At 40.6% G+C, this 18,663-nt stretch overlaps 1 protein-coding gene across 1 annotated transcript; it reads right to left on the bottom strand.

The window, feature by feature from the left end:
- Window positions 1-4,162: 4,162 nt before the first annotated feature.
- Window positions 4,163-7,726, bottom strand: LOC130469841 (uncharacterized). The gene is made up of 2 exons (XM_056839349.1): window positions 5,961-7,726; window positions 4,163-4,241 (listed from the first exon to the last, which is right to left on the bottom strand). Exons 1-2 carry the CDS (start codon window positions 7,724-7,726, stop codon window positions 4,163-4,165), a joined length of 1,845 nt encoding a protein of 614 aa, XP_056695327.1.
- Between the last annotated feature and the right edge of the window lie 10,937 nt (window positions 7,727-18,663).

Below are 18,663 nucleotides of genomic sequence, written 5' to 3'. Positions count from 1 at the left end.
TTCCGGACCGTTTCTGGCCTGCCGCCCCGGGAGCCCTGTCTGACTCTTTTGCAATAGCCCACGTCCCGTTAGGCCGGCTCTTCTTTTCGAATTTCTCCTTTTTTGCCGCCGGCTCGGCGGTATCACTTCCTCTGGGATCTTTCGGGATGCTCCAAATCTCTGTTGCATGGATGAAGGCCTCGGCCTCATCCAGCACTTCTGGCATTGTTCGGACGCTTTTCTTTACCAGATCAAACTTGAAAGAGCCCTTTTTAAGCCCTCGAATGAAGTTATCGAATGCAACACCATCTGGCAAATCCGGAATTTGCCCTGCCTCTAGATTGAATCTCTTCACATAGCTCCCCAGAGACTCGTCTTTCCCTTGCTGAATCCTACTCAGATGCATGCTCGTCTTCTTTTCTTCCTTGTGAGCCATGAACCAAGTAGAGAACAATAGCTCGAGCTCCGAAAAAGAGCGAATAGTTCCGGCTGGAAGTCTCTCGAACCACTTAGATGCTACTCCTTTGAGTGTGCCCGGAAAACACTTACACCAGGTTGAGTTAGTTGTTCCTTGGACATACATGTGATGCCGGTAAACCAAGAGGTGCATGTCTGGATCTGTGGTCCCATCGTAAGCATCAATGTTGGGTGGCTTGACTTTGGGTTCCCTCGGGGCTCTCATGATGGAGTCTGCAAAAGGGGTGGTGTGTCCTAGGGCCATGTTGGACACCCCCTCCTGAATGTGATACACAGGATCTTGACGCCTTGAGTAGGGTACCCGCTGGGAAGACTCGCGTCCGCGAGTTTGACGGGTTGGACGGGTGACCCCTAGGCGCGCCTGGCTCAGATGCGTATAAGTTGGATGAGGGAGAGGTCTATCCGGCATGACGGGGGTTGACCCAGTGTCAGAAAGTTCAGACTCGGAGTCAGGCAATTGCTCTGCGCATGGCTGCTCACGTCCTCTGGACGTTTCTCCAATCAGCCGCCGTGGCAGTCGGCGTGGTAGGTAAGACATTGCCTGATTGGGCTGACTCTCTGGCGGCTGCCTCCTCAGGTCCTCGCCTGTCTGCCTGGTCCAGACGTTTGGGGGGCGCAAAGAAAGTGTTGGCCTATTGCTTGCCGGCCCCTCATGATTTGCAGCCACAGCAGTGGTGTAGATCAGCATACTCTTCTGTACCTCATCATTAACTGTCTTTCCCATATCAGCTTGGAACTCAGCGAAAATAGCCCGAAGAGCACCCACAGAGACAGGCATATCAGGGTTCTCCTCTATTACTGTATCCGCCCGAGGATCCAGGTGTCCTCCAGGAGGGGTGCGATTGGCCTGGTCGTCCTCCTCGCTGAGCACCTCTACCTCGGCAGCGTGACGAGGGGTGTGCCCGGCCGCAAATATACGCGCGGCATCTCCAGTGATTCTCGTGGCCGGCGTATGATGTTCAGTCGGCATTTCTCTTTCGAGGGGTGGCCGCTCTACTCGCGTAGGCCGCCCAGTATCGTTGTCCTGTCGTTGATCTTCCATGTTACCGTACCTCCCCACAGACGGCGCCAAATGTTGTGGGGTTTTTCCGGTGAGATACCTTGGAGGTTTTCCGGTAACTTCTACGGATTTCACAAGATTGTATTTTTATAGAGAGAGAAAGTAGAGAGAAGGCAGAGCAGCAATTGCTCCTGAATGTATTGATTGTGACCCCTTTTTCTAGGGAAGTGGGACTATTTATAGTACTAGGTTTTTGTGGGAATGACCTAATATTCCCTTTACATGATTGGCTAGGGTATGGGAGGAGGACATGTGTCATTTCTCCTTACAATTCCCTGGCCCCTTTTGGCAATAGTGGGCTTTTTGGGCCTATTGTGCTTATTCATACCACTTGGAATACCTACTACTTAGGCCCCTTTTCAGGTATAGGTACATTACATACATTTATACATTCTTAAATAAAAAACATATACATTGTAGATACGTAGATTGATACCCATGCTGTGGACTAGTCTTGTATGGTTTCTGCTTAGGGGGCGTCATACGTGCCATGTGTCGCATCCTCATTGGTACACGAAGGCATGGTAATTTTGCCCACAACAACTAATACTACTATTTTCAGTTAATGGATTTCCACACGGTTTGTTTTAGTTTGGGCCTCAACGGTTCCAACTTGTTTTAATTACCATTAAGTATTTGTTTAATATGTTTTGAAGGTTAGTTAATTCCGCTGCGTAATTCTGGTAAATAGCCTTAGCCGTTATCACGGTGGCGGTAATATCTTTGTAATTCCTGTGTTTTAAGTTGGAAAATGTTTTATAAAAAGCAAGGAATTATTAGGGTGTTACACTTGAGACACGCGGCATCAAAGTGAAAGTCACATTCCTTTTGGAGGAGGTTTGTGAGAGGCCGAGCAATCAATGAAAAGTTTTTAATGAACCGCCTATAGAATCCGGCATGCCCAAGAAAGGACCGGATCCCATTAACATTCACCGGGGGAGGCAACTTCTCTATGACTTCGATTTTCTCTCTATCTACCTCTATACCATGGTGAGAGACCTTGTTCCCTAGAACAATTCCTTCCTCCACCATGAAGTGGAATTTTTCCCAATTGAGAACCAAGTTAACCTTTTCACACCTCTCAAGACACTTTCCAAGATTGATGAGGTACTCATCATAACAAGCACCCCCCACCGAGAAGTCGTCCATGAACACTTCCATTTCTTCCTCGAGCATGTCACCAAAGATACTCATCATGCACCTTTGGAATGTACCGGGGGCATTGCAAAGTGATAAAGGGAAAAACTAGGTCGTTACTAGTCTTACACCTAAATCAACTTAAATAACTAAACTAACCACAAGAATCAAGTAGAGTGGCAAGCAAAGGGTCGATATCCACAGGGAATTGCGAGTTCCGTAGCTAGAAATGCTAACATAAGCTAATTCGAAAAGGGATTGGTTGTTGAAAAAGAAAGAAGATTCAAACTAAACGATTAAAATGTTAAACAAGGATTAAAAACACTAGGGGATTGAGATTCACCAAGGGATACATACAATGGGGGAAATAAGGATTTGGGGATTAACTAAACTTGCAAAGACAAATTAAAAGGGGAATCGATCTTTAAAATCCTCAAGCAACGAATCATGGTTCCGCAATCAACCCAAAGCCTAAGAACTAATCAAAATAAATCCGATCGAAAGCATACAATGCAATGACTTACAATCCCTTGCCAAATCAATGCATCGCGTTCCATTGACCAAGCAAAGTTACGTCCAACCAAGCAAGCAACGAGGACCCCCCAACTTATGCATTTAATTGCAAAACTAGCAAATCCTACCTTAAAACCCCACACATGAAAACCCTAGGCTACACCCAAACCCCTAGATGAGAACTACTCACTCATGGACTTGACTACAAATTTCAACATGATGAATTCAATGGAAATATGCATTTCCGAATAATCAAAGCAAAAATCCCTAACCAAAGAGTTCAAGCTAGTTTCATCATGGGAATCAAATCTATAGGCAAAAACATCATCCACTATACAATCAAAATCACCAAATCTCAAGAGATTAGCAAGGAAACTAATAAGTCTAATCATAAAGGATTAGGAAAAACTAAACAATCAAACAAGTAGGAAGGAAAAATATAAAAGTGCCTATTTTTGGGGTTTTTGATTAATGAGAAAAATAAGAGACAAAATAAGAAAAATCAGAAATTAATGACATTAAATAGAAATAAGAGTTGAGAATTTTTACAATGAAGCTTCAAAATCCAAGATTAGGGAGAATCCCAAGCAATACAATGAGCAATGAATGAAGTTCTCCTCCTTTCTCTCTCTAAAATTAATTTCAAACTACTTTTTTTGTAAAAAACTAGGTTTTCTAAAAGCTCCTAAAATGCTTTAAATAGTCCCGAAAAGTGGCTCAGCGCTGGCAGCAGGTTCGGCCGAACATAAAATGAAATTCGGCCGAACTAAGAGGCAAGTTCGGCCGAACATAATGCAGGTTCGGCCGAACCTGGGAAGAGACAGGAGCTACTGATTGCGATGTTCGTTCGAACAATAGGGGAGGTTCGGCCGAACATAGGTAAGTTCGGCCGAACTTTTGTGAATGTTCCGCCGAACTCTGGGCTTAATTCTTCAGGCTGTCCTGCTTTGATTCGGCCAAACACCTCTGAAGTTCGGCCGAACATCTTGAGTTTTTTTACTCCTTCCTTCCACTTCGAGCTTTCCTTGGATACCGTTGACTTCCATTGACTATTCCATCCATTTTACTTGTTTCCCTACACATTAACAAACCGTGAAAAGCAAAAGCTTGACAAAAATTAAGAAAAACAAGGCGAAAGGGCGGTAATTAAGGGAAACCGAGTCAACTAGAATGTAAGAGCAAAAGGACTAAAATGAGCATAAAAGGGGAGGAAAGCAAACAAAAACAAGAATAAAAAGATACAAAATACTATCCTAAGAGTGACATAAATGTCACTCATCAAACTCCCCCAAGCTAGACTTTTGCTTGCCCTCAAGCAAAATAAGAGAAGAACAAGGGAAAGACGAGATTTTATTCAAACAAAGCAAAAAGGAAAAACGGGGGTGAGAATATACACTAACTCACTGTCGTAGGAATCACGATTGCATTTAAGCACATGCAATAAGCTCTTTAAACCCCTAAGTCATTCTAGAGGGCGAGTGAGATCTCGCAAGGGTTTTCCTCGAGTTTTACCCATAACTCAAATGAAAATAGAAATAAAGAAAATTAAACTACACGATCATGCCCAAGTTAACCCATCACGGAAGTGGTCCACAAATTAAGACAATCGAGTGACTTTTCGGAAAAGCTTCTTCCAAATGTATGCCAAAGCTAGGAGTAAAGGTGAGGACTAATCTAAATTGCTAGAGGACACTTCTATTAGCGCTTTTACTTGGTACATTAGAGCACATCTAGCTATTCAAAAGGTTTCATAAGCTATACTTTGGTTAAAAGAATCCAAGAATAATGGTCCACCTCCCCCAAATGCACGATTAGACCCCCTTTTGCTTCCCTCTACTCAAGACATGAACGAGTGAAAACTAAGCGTGGGAGGCATCCACAAATTGACCTCTTATTAGACTTCTTTTTTTTTCTTTTTCTTTTTCTTCTTTTTTTTTCACGCCTTTTTTAACTGTTTTTGGCTTTTTCTTTTTCCCTTATTATGGGATTTTTTACAAGAATAAACTTTATTTGAACAAAGAAGATGAAAAAGAATACACTTGTGGCTTATGATGCCACTTATTGAATGGCACGAAGGTAAAACTAAGTCCTTTGTAGAGTTTCACTTTGGAGGGAATAAGGGTACACTTAGGGGCTCAAGGGACCACGTATTGGGCTACTTTTATTCAATGATGAGCAAATTAGACAATTTTTCAAGCTAGATGGCAATTGCACGGTTGAAGACTAATTTTTGTGGTAGAAGGAGCAATAGAGATTAAGCAACTCCTAGAACACCCTAACTCTAGCATACATTTTTCCGAGAACAAATCCTACAAATTCCCACAAAGGCCTAAAAAAGGGAACCACATTAGATTTCATCATTTGGGCGTCGTCCTTGGGCATTTTTGACCGTTTATTAAGTAATAAAGAAAGACCTTTTTTGTTTAAAAACATATTTTTTTATCACTATTTTATTTACAAAGAGGAAATTGCGAAAGTTGAATAAAAAGCGAAAACAAAAATAATCAAAAGCTTGACAAAAATTAAGAAAAACAAGGCGAAAGGGCGGTAATTAGGGGAAACCGAGTCAACTAGCATGTAAGAGCAAAAGGACTAAAATGAGCATAAAAGAGGAGGAAAGCAAACAAAAACAAGAATAAAAAGATACAAAATACTATCCTAGGAGTGACATAAATGTCACTCATCACAAAGCCCGAAAGGCATCCTCTTATAGGCAAATGTCCCTTAAGGGCAAGTAAATGTAGTTTTCTCTTGGTGTTCCGGGTTTATGGGAATTTGGAAAAACCCGGAATACCCTTCAAGAAAGCTAAAATACTTGTGTTTGGTTAGCCGTTCAAGCATTTGATCAATAAATGGTAAAGGAAAGTTGTCCTTTTTTGTAGAAAGAGGGAGTTGGCGATAGTCGATACACATGCGCCACCCGGTTACGGTGCGGGTGGAAATGAGCTCTCCATGTGCATTCTTCACTACCGTCATCCCACCCTTCTTGGGGACAACATGGACCGGGGATACCCATCGACTATTTGAAATAGGATAGATAATCCCGGCCGCCAAAAGTTTCATGATTTCCTTCTTAACCACCTCTCCCATAGGTGGATTAAGTTTTCTTTGCCTTTCACGATGTGGGACGGCATCGTCCTCAAGCTCAATATGATGCATGCAAAGTGTTGGGGTAACACCTTTCAAATAATCAATGGTGTAGCCCAAAGCCCTTTGATGACTTTTCAAAACATTAGTGAGCTTGAGCACTTGCTCGTCGTCCCAAGAAGAGTTGATAATAACGGGGTAAGAAGAATTTGGACCGAGAAAGACATACCTTAAGGTCGAAGGTAGAGGTTTTAGCTCTACCTTAGGAGCTTCCTTACCAATTCGGCATTCATGATTATCCGAAGCTTCATTTCGATCAAGCACAATCAAGCATTGCTCCGATTGAGCGCAAGGTGAGGTAGAATCCAATAGTTCCTTGTAGTTGGCCTCTTCAACCCCTAAATCACCTAAGCTTTCTCTATTCAAAAGAGCACACTCAAGTGGATCGTTAGTAGTGAGCAAGTGCTCATGCATGTCATACACTAAGGGATCAAAAGAGTCGACCAAGAAATATTTCTCATTAGTAGAACTAGGATAACTCATGGCCTTGTTCAAGTCAAAAAACAAACTATCCTTCCCAACTTTCAAAGTAATTTTCCCTTGCTTGACATCAATAATGGCCCACGCCGTGGCCAAAAATGGGCGACCAAGAATAATGGGGATGTGCATGTCCTCATCTATGTCTAGGACCACAAAATCGACGGGGATCACAAATCCACCAACTCTCAAGGGTACATCCTCAATCTTGCCAATAGGGTATTTGACCGAACGGTCGGCAAGTTGCAATGTAATGTTGGTTGGGACAAGATCACCAACTTCAAGCTTGGTATACACCGAATAAGTCATTAGACTAACACTAGCACCCAAATCACACAAAGCATTGCTTATTTCAAGCATCTTAATAGCACAAGGGATAGAAAAACTACCCCGGTCTTTAAGTTTGGGTGGCATTTGATTAAGAATAATAGCACTACAATTTTCGGTGAGGTTCACCGTCTCCTTTACGTCACAATTTCGCTTCGCACTCAAGATTTCGTTAAGAAATCTTGAGTAGGTTGGCATTTGTTTCAACGCATCCGTAAAGGGGATAGTAATATGGAATTTTCGAAGAACATCAAGGAATTTTGAGAATTGCACATCTAACTTGTGCCTTATGAATCTCTGGGGGTAGGGAAGTTTAGGAGTGGGGAGAGGTAGAAGATTTACCTCTTTTGGTATAGGAGTATCTCCCACATCATCGATGGGAGGCTCCTCTTCTACCACATCATTGTCGCTAGACTCAACGACTCCCTCTTGATCCTTCCCATTGGACTTAGAAACCTTATTAGCTCTAGGAAAATCATCTAAAATTCTCCAACTCCTTGTCACTATGGCATTTATTTGCTTTGGAACTTGACTTTGGGGTGAGAGACTAGCATGCACATGATGTTCCTTAATGATATTAGCAAGTTGAGCTAATTGGGTTTCAATCATCTTCAAGTGAGTGTTGGATTGCTTGAATCCATCCTCAAACTCGACATTCTTCTTGGCTTGCGCCCCCACAAACGACTCCATGAGAGCCTCAAGGTTAGACTTGAGAGGCGGGAGTGGTGGAGGTGCATTGCCATACCCACTAAGGTTTGGTTGATATTGGTTGACATAGGTCCTTGGTCCATTGTATCCGGGAGGTGGATATTGAGAGACACCATATGGACCTCCCGAGTTCAAAGGATAACCCCCACTAGAGGCACCCCTAAATTTCCCATAAGAGTAGTTATAACCCCCTCCACCTTGATGGTTGGGATTATAACTACCTTGATTGTATTGGCCTTGATTTCCAAAACCTTGAGATTGACCATAGGGCGCTTGGCTTTGATAGCCTTGCGCTCTATAGCCACCTCGGTTTTGGCTATCATACCCACTTTCATGGCCATAGCCTTGGTGGGAACCATACATAGGGGGCCCTCTAGGTTGCCAAGCAAAATTTTGATTGTTGGGGTTATCATTCCTAGACCTCTCATTCAAGGCATGAGCATACTCCATATCAAAATCACCTTCGTACGAAGGGCCATAATCAACAAAAGACACATTATGAACCAAGGGACATGCATTGGGGAAGTGACCATAATCTTGGCAATTATCACAAAAAGAAATGCCCGGAGGCATAGTGTCATAGGAACTAACCTTTCTCTTCCCCTTAGTGAGAAGAGTGGCCGAAGGTGGTGGAATTGTAGATGGTGATGGTGGTTGTCTTGTTTCTCTTCCCGCAAATGGTGATGGTGGTTGGCTTGGCGTGTTTACAAGTTTCTCCAACCTCGAGCTAAGCTTCTAAATGATCCTAGCTTGCTCCATAGCATAAACCGATCCTTTATCATCATCATTCCTTCCCTTGCCATCATATTCCCTTGCACCAACGTGCCAAGCTTGATAATTTTGGACCACGTCCTCAATTATCTCTTCAATTTGATCTTCGGTCTTGTTCATGATGGGACCTCCCGTACCCACAGCAAGGCTTGTCTTTGAACTTGGGCTCAACCCCAAGTAGAAGGTTTGAAGTAACAACCACTTAGGGATCCCATGATAAGGGCATTCCCTTTGATACTCTTTAAAACGATTTCAATCTTCGAAAAGTGACTCGTCTCGCCTTTGCTCAAAGGATTGGATTTTGTGGCGATATTCCGTCGTCTTCCCATGCGAGTAAAACTTGCTCAAAAACGCACTAGTCACCTCGTTCCAAGTGCGAAGTGAGTTGGGCTTGACTTCCTTGTCAAGCCAATCACTAGCTCGCCCAAGGAGAGAGAAACGAAACAATGTCAACCTCACGTAGTCCGATGTCACACCATTGTGTTTGATTGTGTCACAATAGTGCTCGAATTGTTTAAGGTGCTCGTGGGGGTGACTCGTTGCTCTTCCCACAAAAAGGGTGGCTTTGAACCAAGTTGATAAAGGCGGGCTTCATCTCAAAGTTGATAGCACTAGTTGTGGGTGCTTGGATACCGCATGTTGCTTCAAATGCCCCCGGTATTCCCAAATTCTTAACCGGGAGCGCCAGTCTCAAAATTTTGCTCACTCTCTTATTGTTCTACACCAACACTCAAGGATTCGAACTGGTTGTGGCTCGATGAGCTAGTTCGAACACGCCTTAGTCTCCTTAGTGTCCTCTCCAATTCAAGGTCATGAGGATGGAGGGTCCTTTGACAAGCACGACCCCTATCAAGCATACAAACTCAAGAAAACCGTGAGTATTGCCAAGGAAAAGAAAGCTAAGCAAGATATGCAATGTTTTTGTATTTTCTAATGATAAACTAGTCTCAACAAAACTCAATAACAACGACCGTTCCCCAACAACGGCGCCATTTTGATAACGTGTTTTTCCGTCGTTGATAAAAAATAACCTAATCAAACAAAATTTATAAACCACTAAACAAACCGGCTATATGAACTATAACGGCAAGTATAGGGATCGTCCCATAGAAACGGTGGTTATCGAGTTTAGATATCAAGCTAGTTTGAACAAGAATTTGATTGAATTATAACTAGGAAACTAAAGCTATCGATTAAACGAAATTGAATCAATAAAGGGGAACGCTAGGGAGTCGGGGATAGGCTAGGGAAATCGGGGGAAATGAACTAAACTATCTAGCAATGATGATCATGCAACGACTTGGCGAACAGGAAAATAGCATCAAATGACGAACCCGCCACCTCTCGGATGGGTTATGCTAAGCGTCTAATCTACGGAAGAGCTTTCTCCTATTCCTATAGTAAACAAACTTGCATATAATAGGCACAACTATTTGCTTACACAAGATAGGCTCACAATCTCTTGCCAAACCTAACCTATGCTTCCAATTGAATCTAATCGAATAGCATTTGTAACTACCACTCAATTAGGCATGGATATCCTATCACCGAATCATATTTAATCACATTAATCAATCAACAATCAATCATCAATTTCCCCTAATTAAGCCCCTAGATTCTCCCCTTTCCCTAACCTAATTCTACTCACTAATCATTCTAAAAATTAGGAAATCCATTAATTCTAGGCTAGCAAGCATGAAATTGAAAGATTAGAAAGAGAGAATCAAAGAGTAGAACAACCAATTGAACAATCAACTAGAAAATTAAGAATCAAAGTAACTAAAGTCAAGGCAAGAAGAATTCAAGAATTAATGGAATTAAAGAACAATCAACAATCATAACAAGAGCAAGAAGTAAGAAATTGAATAAAATTGCAAGAAATTAGAAGAAGAGTTTAAGAAAATACAACTTGATGCTTCAATGGAAGAGAGTTTCTCTCTCTAGAAATGCTGAAAATCTATTTTTGGGATTCTAAAATGTAAAACTAAAACTTTACATTAAATAAAAAATGAAAAATCTTTTTATAAGTTTCCCCAAATAGAAGCCGAAATTCGAAAATATGCAGCCCGCGCAGCCATTCGGTCGCACATACCCTCTGTGCGACCGAACATAAGAAACACATTCGAGCAAACTTTAAGCCTTGTGCTAGCAAAGACAGCGAAGAACAATTCCTTCTTCATGTGCGACCGAAGAAGAAAGCCTGTTCGGTCGAATGGTGTTTTATTGGCCTTTGTCTCCTATGAGCTTTGATTTGGTCGAACAGAAAAACCTGTGTGGGCGCACAAACTCTTGTGCGGTCGAACAATAACCTGTGCGGTCGTTTACCATTTTTGAGGCATTCTGTCTCCAAAATCCAATTTGTTCGACCGAACAAAAAGGAACGTTCGGTCGCACAAAACTGCAGATTCTTTGATGTCCATCATCCCTCCTCTGTTCGGGCGCACAAGTAACAACTCGATCGCACAAGCCCTGTTTTGGCTCAATTCTACTTGTTTTCCATCACTTTTCAATATAATCACCTATAAAGCACAAGATGGAAAGAAACGTATAAAAATCACACAAAAAGCTATAAAAAAGGATAACAAACTAACATAAAATCCTATCCTAAATGTCGCTCATCAAACTTAAACATCATAAAATCCACAACTTGTATTTGAATCATAAAAGGGTTTTGATTTTGTAAAAATGTGTTATTGTTGTAAGTAACACTTTTAAGAGTAAAAGTGTCAACTTTACTAATCATTTTTGGAATAAAGATTGAATCTTGTATGACATAATGGAAATGATCTTTTGGACAATCATTTGGAGAGGGTTTCAAGAGTGAAACCTCCCAAAGATGACACCTTCGGCATTGTTTTTCCTAGTTAATCAAGGGTATGAACCCTAATGATAACATATTAGGATTTTGGATTTAGGAAGGTAGAAGAGTAGAAAACATTGTAGATTTAAGTATGGATTCGGAATTACCTAGTTAGGATTAGTTTGGATTTCCGATTAGTGCTCCCAATTGCTTAACTACTTGAAATTGTATAGGAATTTGTAGTTTATAATTGGATTTTGTATTTTGATTTTAAGAGCAGGTTTTGAAATTACGACGTTGTGTTTTGGATTTTCTGCCCCAAATGCTTAGGAAGTGAGGGCTTAAATAGAGAATTAATCGGCTAAAATCCAAAAGCCAGTTGCGCCTGGCGCAAGCGCGGCTTAGAATCCGCCAAAGCAAGGACGATGATGTCGTCCTTGCCTTTGTCTCTTATGGCTCTACCTTTGTACGAATTGTACAAAGTTGGAACGTAGTGAATGCTTAAGGATTAAGGCTTGATTTGCGTCTAAAAACAAGCCGTTTTGAATTTCGAAAGTGTGTTTAGACTCGGTTTTACGGGACGGGGCCCGACATGCTTTTGTGGGTCGGCGCCCGAATTTGGAACATGCTCGAATTTGGAACATGGTTTTACGGGACGGGACTCGGTTTTACAAAGTATTAAACTCTAAAACTTTAAAACATTCATTAAGGACATCAAAGCCATTCTCCAACATGCTTGATTCCCATAGCTCAGTGTGCGAGTTGTGCTTCTCTTGCAGCAGAGGTTTAGTTAATGGATATGAGATGTTGTCGTCAGTTCCAATCTTGCTTATCTCGACTTCTTTTCTCTCCAAGGTGAAATCTACGAAGCACATGTTTCACTTTCTGGTGGTGTCTAGGCTCCTTTGCCTGTGCAATAGCTCCGTTATTGTCATAATATAGAACTAACGGTCCTTTAATGGAGGGGACTACACCAAGTTCACCTATGAACTTCCTTAGCCAAATAGCTTCCTTTGCTGCTTCATGTGCAACAATGTACTCCGCTTCAGTTGTAGAATCCGCAATGGTGCTCTATTTAACACTTTTCCAGCTTACTGCACCTCCGTTGAGGCAAAAGACAAACCCAGACTGTGATCCGAAATCATCTTTGTCGGTTTGGAAACTTGCGTCCGTATAGCCTTTAACAATTAATTCATCATCTCCACGATAGACCAGGAAATCATCTTTGTGCCTTTTCAGGTACTTTAGAACGTTCTTGGCAGCAGTCAAATGTGACTTTCCTGGGTCTGACCGGTATCTACTCGTAGCACTGAGTGCGTACGTAACATCCGGGCTTGTACATATCATAACATACATTATTGAACCAATCAATGATGCATATGGAATCCCACTCATTCGTCTTTGCTCATCTAGTGTTTTTGGGCACCGAGCCTTGCTTAGAGTCATTCCATGAGACATGTGTAGGCAGCCTCGTTTGGAGTCAACCATTTTGAACGTATCAAGCACCTTATTTATATAGGTACTTTGACTAAGTCCAATCATCCTTTTAGATTTATCTCTATAGATCTTGATGCCCAATATGTACCGTGCTTCTCCTAAATCTTTCATCGAAAAATATTTCCCAAGCCAAATCTTGACAGGGTTCAACATAAGAATGTCATTTCCGATATGTAATATTTCATCGACATATAATACTAGGAAAGCAGTTTTTCTCCCACTAACTTTCTTGTATACACAAGATTCATCTGCGTTCTTGATGAAGCCAAAGTCACTGACTGCTTCATCAAAACTTATATTCCAGCTCCTTGATGCTTGCTCCATAAATGGATTTCTTAATCTTGCATACCTTTTTAGGAATCTTTGGATCCTCAAAACCCTGATCAAACTGTGTCATAACCACAGTTTCTGTTAAAACGCCGTTTAAGAAAGCAATTTTGACATCCATCTGCCATATTTCGTAATCGTAATATGTAGCGATTGCTAACATGATCCGAATAGACTTTAGCATTGCAACAGATGAAAAGGTTTCATCATAAATCACACCGTGGACTTGCCTGTATCCTTTTGTAAACAATCTAGCTTTGAAAACTTCTAGTTTCCCATACTTGTTCTTTTTCAGTTTAAAAACCCATTTGCCTCCTATGGCTTGGTAGACATCTGGGAAATCGACCAAATCCCAAACTTGGTTTTCAGACATGGAGTCTAATTCAGATTGCTGGCTTCTTGCCATTTTTTGGAGCTAGGGCTCGTCATAGCTTGTTTGTAAGTCGCAGGTTCATCGCTTTCCAGCAATAGAATTTCATGGCTCTCATTCGTCAAAATACCTATGTATCTTTCTGGTTGAGACCTATATCTCTACGATCTACGCGGGGTTACATTTCCAGTTGGTTCTTGATTCACACCAGATACTTCTAAAGATCTCTGAGTTTCAACATGTATGTCATTTTGATCATTCTCTAGAGTTTGTTGTTCGACTCAAATTTTCTTCGAGGTTTACTTTTCTCCCACTTGTCATTTTGGAAATCTGATTTCTTTCCAAAAAGATACCATCTCGAGCAACAAACACCTTGTTATCAGATATATTGTAGAAGTAATACCCCTTTGTTTCCTTTGGGTAACCCACAAGGATACATTTGTCAGATTTCGGTTGAAGTTTGTCTGAAATTAATAATTTGACGTATACTTCACAACCCCAAATCTTAAGAAAAGACGCTTTTGGAGGCTTTCCAAACCATAACTCATACAGAGTCTTTTCGACAGCTTTTGACGGAGCTCTATTTATTTTGAGTGCAGATGTGTTTAGTGCATGTCCTTAAAATTCTATTGGAAGTTCGGCCTGACCCATCATTGATCGAACCATGTCTAGCAAGGTCATGTTCCTCTGTTCTGGCACACTGTTCCATTGAGGTGTTCCAGGAGGATCCAATTCTGACAAGATTCCACAATCTTTCAGATGGTCATCAAATTCATAGCTGAGATATTCATCGCCTCTATCAGACCGCAATGCTTTAATCTTCTTGCCTAGTTGATTCTCTACTTCACTATGAAATTCCTTGAATTTGTCAAAGGACTCGGACTTATGCTTCATTAGCTAGACATAAACATATCAACTGAAGTCATCAGTGAAAGTGATAAAGTAGCTGAAACCACCTCTAGCGTTTGAGCTCATTGGTACATATACATCTGTATGGATTAATCCCAAAATATCATTTGCTCTTTCTCCAACTTTAGAGAAAGGTTGCTTTGTCATTTTCCAAAGTAAGCATGATTCTCATTTACCAAAATCCTCTAAGTCAAAGGGTTCTAGAATTCCTTCTTTCTAAAGTTTTTCAATGCGTTTCATGTTAATGTGGCCCAATCGACAATGCCACAGATAGGTGAGATCTGAATAATTCTTTTTGGCCTTTTTGGTATTTATGTTATAAATTTGTTTGTCGTAACCTAGTACATAAAGTCCATTGACTAATTTCCCAGATCCATAAAACATCTCTTTAAAATAAAACGAGCAACTATTGTATTTTATTTCAAAGCTAAATCCCTTAGAATCTAAGTAAGAAACAGAAATGATGTTTTTAGTAAGACTTGGAACATGGAAACCTTCTCCCAGTTCCAAAATTAGCCCAGAGGGCAAAGACAAATAATAAGTTCCTACAGCTAATGCAGCAATCCTTTTTCCATTTCCCACTCATAGGTCGACTTCACCCTTGCTTAACCTTCTACTTCTTATTAGTTCCTGTGGATTGGAACATAAGTTTGAGCCACAACCTGTATCTAATACCCAAGAAGTTAAATTAGAAAGTATACAGTCTATAACGAAAATACCTGAAGATGGAACGACAGTTCCGTTCTTCTGATCTTCCTTTAGCTTCAAGCAATCTCTCTTCCAATGCCCCTTCTTCTTACAGTAAAAGCATTCAGATTCAGAAGTGGGTTGGCTTGCCTTCTTCTTTTCAGATTTGGTGCCGCCAGTTTTCTTAGGTGGGTTGGCTTTCTTGCCACCCTTCTTAGCATTGCTCTTCTTTCCAGATTTCTTGAACTTGCCCCCACGCACCATAAGCACATCTTGTTTATTACTTTTGAGCTTCTTTTCAGCATACTGTGAAGCTCAGTGAGCGTTTTGTCCAGACTATTCCTGCTGTAATTCAGTTTGAATTGATCATACCCGCTATGAAGAGAGTGGAGGATGGTGTCTACAACCATTTCTTGAGAGAACTGTTGATCCAGCCGACTCGTATTCTCAATTAATCCAATCATCTTGAGAACATGTGGACTTACGAGCTCGCCCTTCTTGAGCTTGGTGTCAAGAATTTGCCTATGAGTCTCGAATCTTTCAACTCGAGCTAGATCTTGGAACATGTTCTTTAACTCACTGATGATCGTGAAAGCATCTGAGTTGATGAATGTTTTCTGTGGATATGAACTCATGGTTGCAAGCATTATACATTTTATATCCTTGTTGGCATCAATCCGACGATTGAGGGCTATTTAAGTGACCCCGTCGCCTGCAGCTTCGGGCATCGATCGCCTCTTCCAGGACACACTTCTTTTCTTCCTGCATAAGAACTATTTGCAAGTTCCTTTGCAAGTCAAGGAAGTTTTTCCCGCTCAACTTCTCCTTTTCGAGAATTGATCGAATGTTGAATGAATTGTTGTTCGCCATAATTAAAACTACAATTGAAAAAAATAAACAAATAAATAGCCATTCATACATGCTCTTAATAAACTTAAATTCTAGCATACATGCATAATTCAAAATTTATTACGAATTTTATTCGAGTTTTTGTGTTCCGATAGGTGTGAATAAAATGAATCCAAGATCCTTAAAATCATTGAATAATTAAACACATTGTGTATTTTGACTCAATTCTAAAATATTTTAGGTAAGCAAATCCTTTACTAATAGTCTAGAAACTACTTATGGTGGATAGGTACGTCTAAGAACTTATTAGGTAAACCTATCCTATTTGCCACGACATAAAAGGACTCCTTACTTATATCGTTGAGTTCAACCAAAACTAACATGTACTCACAACTAATGTGTACCTTACCCCTTTAGAATCAATAAGTAACACCTCACTATGGCGGAACACTATTACTAGATTGATGTAAAGGTTATCCAAGTAAGTGTTATTTTGGAATGGCACCTCTTAACTGAATTTTAAAGTTTGGAACTTAGGGATTTTACTACGTTGGTTAGATTTTAAGTGAACTAAAATCCTTAATCATGCAACATAATCAAGCCACAATCTCATTCATAATATCAAGACATATTTAAAGCAATAAATATCTTAAAGCATGCATAAAGTGAAATTTGGAAGTGGGACTGTATCTCAATGGACTTCGTCACTTGTTTACCCAAGTCGAAAACCGGAAACGATACCATTTGGGTGGCGGTGGATAGGTTGACTAAGTCGGTAGGGTTTATACCAATGAAGGAAGCCTGGAAGATGGAGCAACTTGCCAAAGCGTACATTAAGTATGTTATGAGGCTACATGGAGTTTCTAAGGATATCATATCAGATAGGGATTCAAGGTTTCTTTCGAACTTCTGGAAAAGTGTGCAGAAGAACTTTGGTACGACATTGAAAATGAGTACAATGTTCAATCCCGCCACAGATGGACAAACAGAAAGGACTATTCAAACACTTGAGGATATGCTTAGAGCTTGTGTCATACATTTCCAAGGAGGATGGGAAGATAGTCTAGATGTGATTGAGTTTTCATACAATAATAACTATCATGCCTGTATCGGAATGGCACCATTTGAGGCCTTGTATGGACGTAAATGTAAAAGTCCCTTGTGTTGGAGTGAGATTAGTGAGACCGTTGTGTTAGGACCTCAAATGATAGAGGATACAATGAACCAAGTTAGAACTATTCAATTCAAGATTAAAGCGGCGCAAGATCGCCAAAAGAGTTATGCAGACTGGAAGCGTAGGGATGAAGAGTTCCAAATAGGTGACAAAGTGTTGCTCAAAGTTTCACCAATGAAAGGTATAATGATATTTGGGAAGAAAGGAAAGCTAAGCCCAAAGTACATAAGCCCATATGAAATCCTAGACTTGCATAGAGTGCATAATGTTTTTCATATATCTCAATTGAGAAAGTATGTCCCGGATAAGTCGCATGTGTTGCAACCGGAGACCATTAAATTGGACGAAAGCTTAACTTTTGAGGAAAGACCAATCAAAATACTAGATAGTAAAGTGTGTAGTACGCGGACTAAGGATGTTAAGATCGTCAAAGTGTAATGGTCTAACCAAGAATCAAAAGAAGCTACATGGGAAGCTGAGCAAGAAATGAGAAAGAAATATCCGAGCTTTTTCCCGAGGTTAGTTGAGTTACGGGGTCGTAACTCGTGTCTTTTAAGCGGGGTAGAGTGTGGTAGAATTTCGCGTTTTTTACCTTATTTTCCCTTATTTTATGCTAAATTTAGTGCTTTCTATTGAAATTGCACTTCATATTGTCATGTTGAATCACCTAAAGAGTACAACAACTAAAATTATTGCAAGAAAACACAATAAAGTCTCATAAAGTCTCAAGTTTTAAATTTCAAATTGTGATTACCGTGCCCAAGTTATGGGACGAAACTTCGTTTAAGGAGGTTAGACTGTAATACCTCGTATTTTTAGAAATTTATAAATATATTTTAATGTAGTTATAAATCAATTTTTAAGAATTTTAGAATTTAAATTGCAATTAATTATGATTTAAATGTATTTTTATTTAATTAAAATAATTATTATTTTTATTAAATCCAAAACTAATTTATTATTTGAGTCGGGAATTTTATTGGGTCGTATTTTAAACGGTTTGAATTAATTCTAACCCCAACTCGTCCAGTTGTTGAACCCAAATGAGTTTCTAAGCTCCAAATTCTAATTCAAACCCAATTGCCTAAATGTGAAAAGCCCAATGCTATGTTCCTAAGCCTAAGCCCATTAGGGATTCGGGAACCTATAAATATTATCCACTTCATTAATTGATCCCCACTTTCCATCATAATTTTCTCTCTCCTCCCTTGCGTTGCACTCGACTCCCTCTCCTCTCTCATCCCCTCCTGCTTGCCCGTCCCCTCACCCGCACATGCACAGCCGAGCACTTCGCTCGTCGCTGTTGCCTTGCGCTCGTGTCTTCGTGCACGCAACCCTCATCCTTCGCCCTCTCCTCTTGTGCACGATGTTGCTGCCTCTCGCGCAAAGCCTGCACGCCCACACTCACTCTCTTGCTTTCTCTTTCGCTCTCTCTTGCCTTCGGTCACACAACA

Source organism: Spinacia oleracea, chromosome 3 (genome assembly GCF_020520425.1).
Source record: "Spinacia oleracea cultivar Varoflay chromosome 3, BTI_SOV_V1, whole genome shotgun sequence".
Taxonomy (NCBI): domain Eukaryota; kingdom Viridiplantae; phylum Streptophyta; class Magnoliopsida; order Caryophyllales; family Amaranthaceae; genus Spinacia; species Spinacia oleracea.
The sequence above is the reverse complement of the archived record's forward strand: the minus strand, read 5'-3'. Positions and strand labels throughout refer to the sequence as shown.

Bases quoted from the DNA above. Each gene is read 5' to 3' on its own strand.
- LOC130469841 (XM_056839349.1), bottom strand. From the start codon at position 7,726: ATGATTGAAACCCAATTAGCTCAACTTGCTAATATCATTAAGGAACAT. The intron at 4,242-5,960 runs GTATTCCGGGTT...GTTAATGTGTAG, and splicing joins TATTTTAGCTTTCTTGAAGG to GGAAACAAGTAAAATGGATG.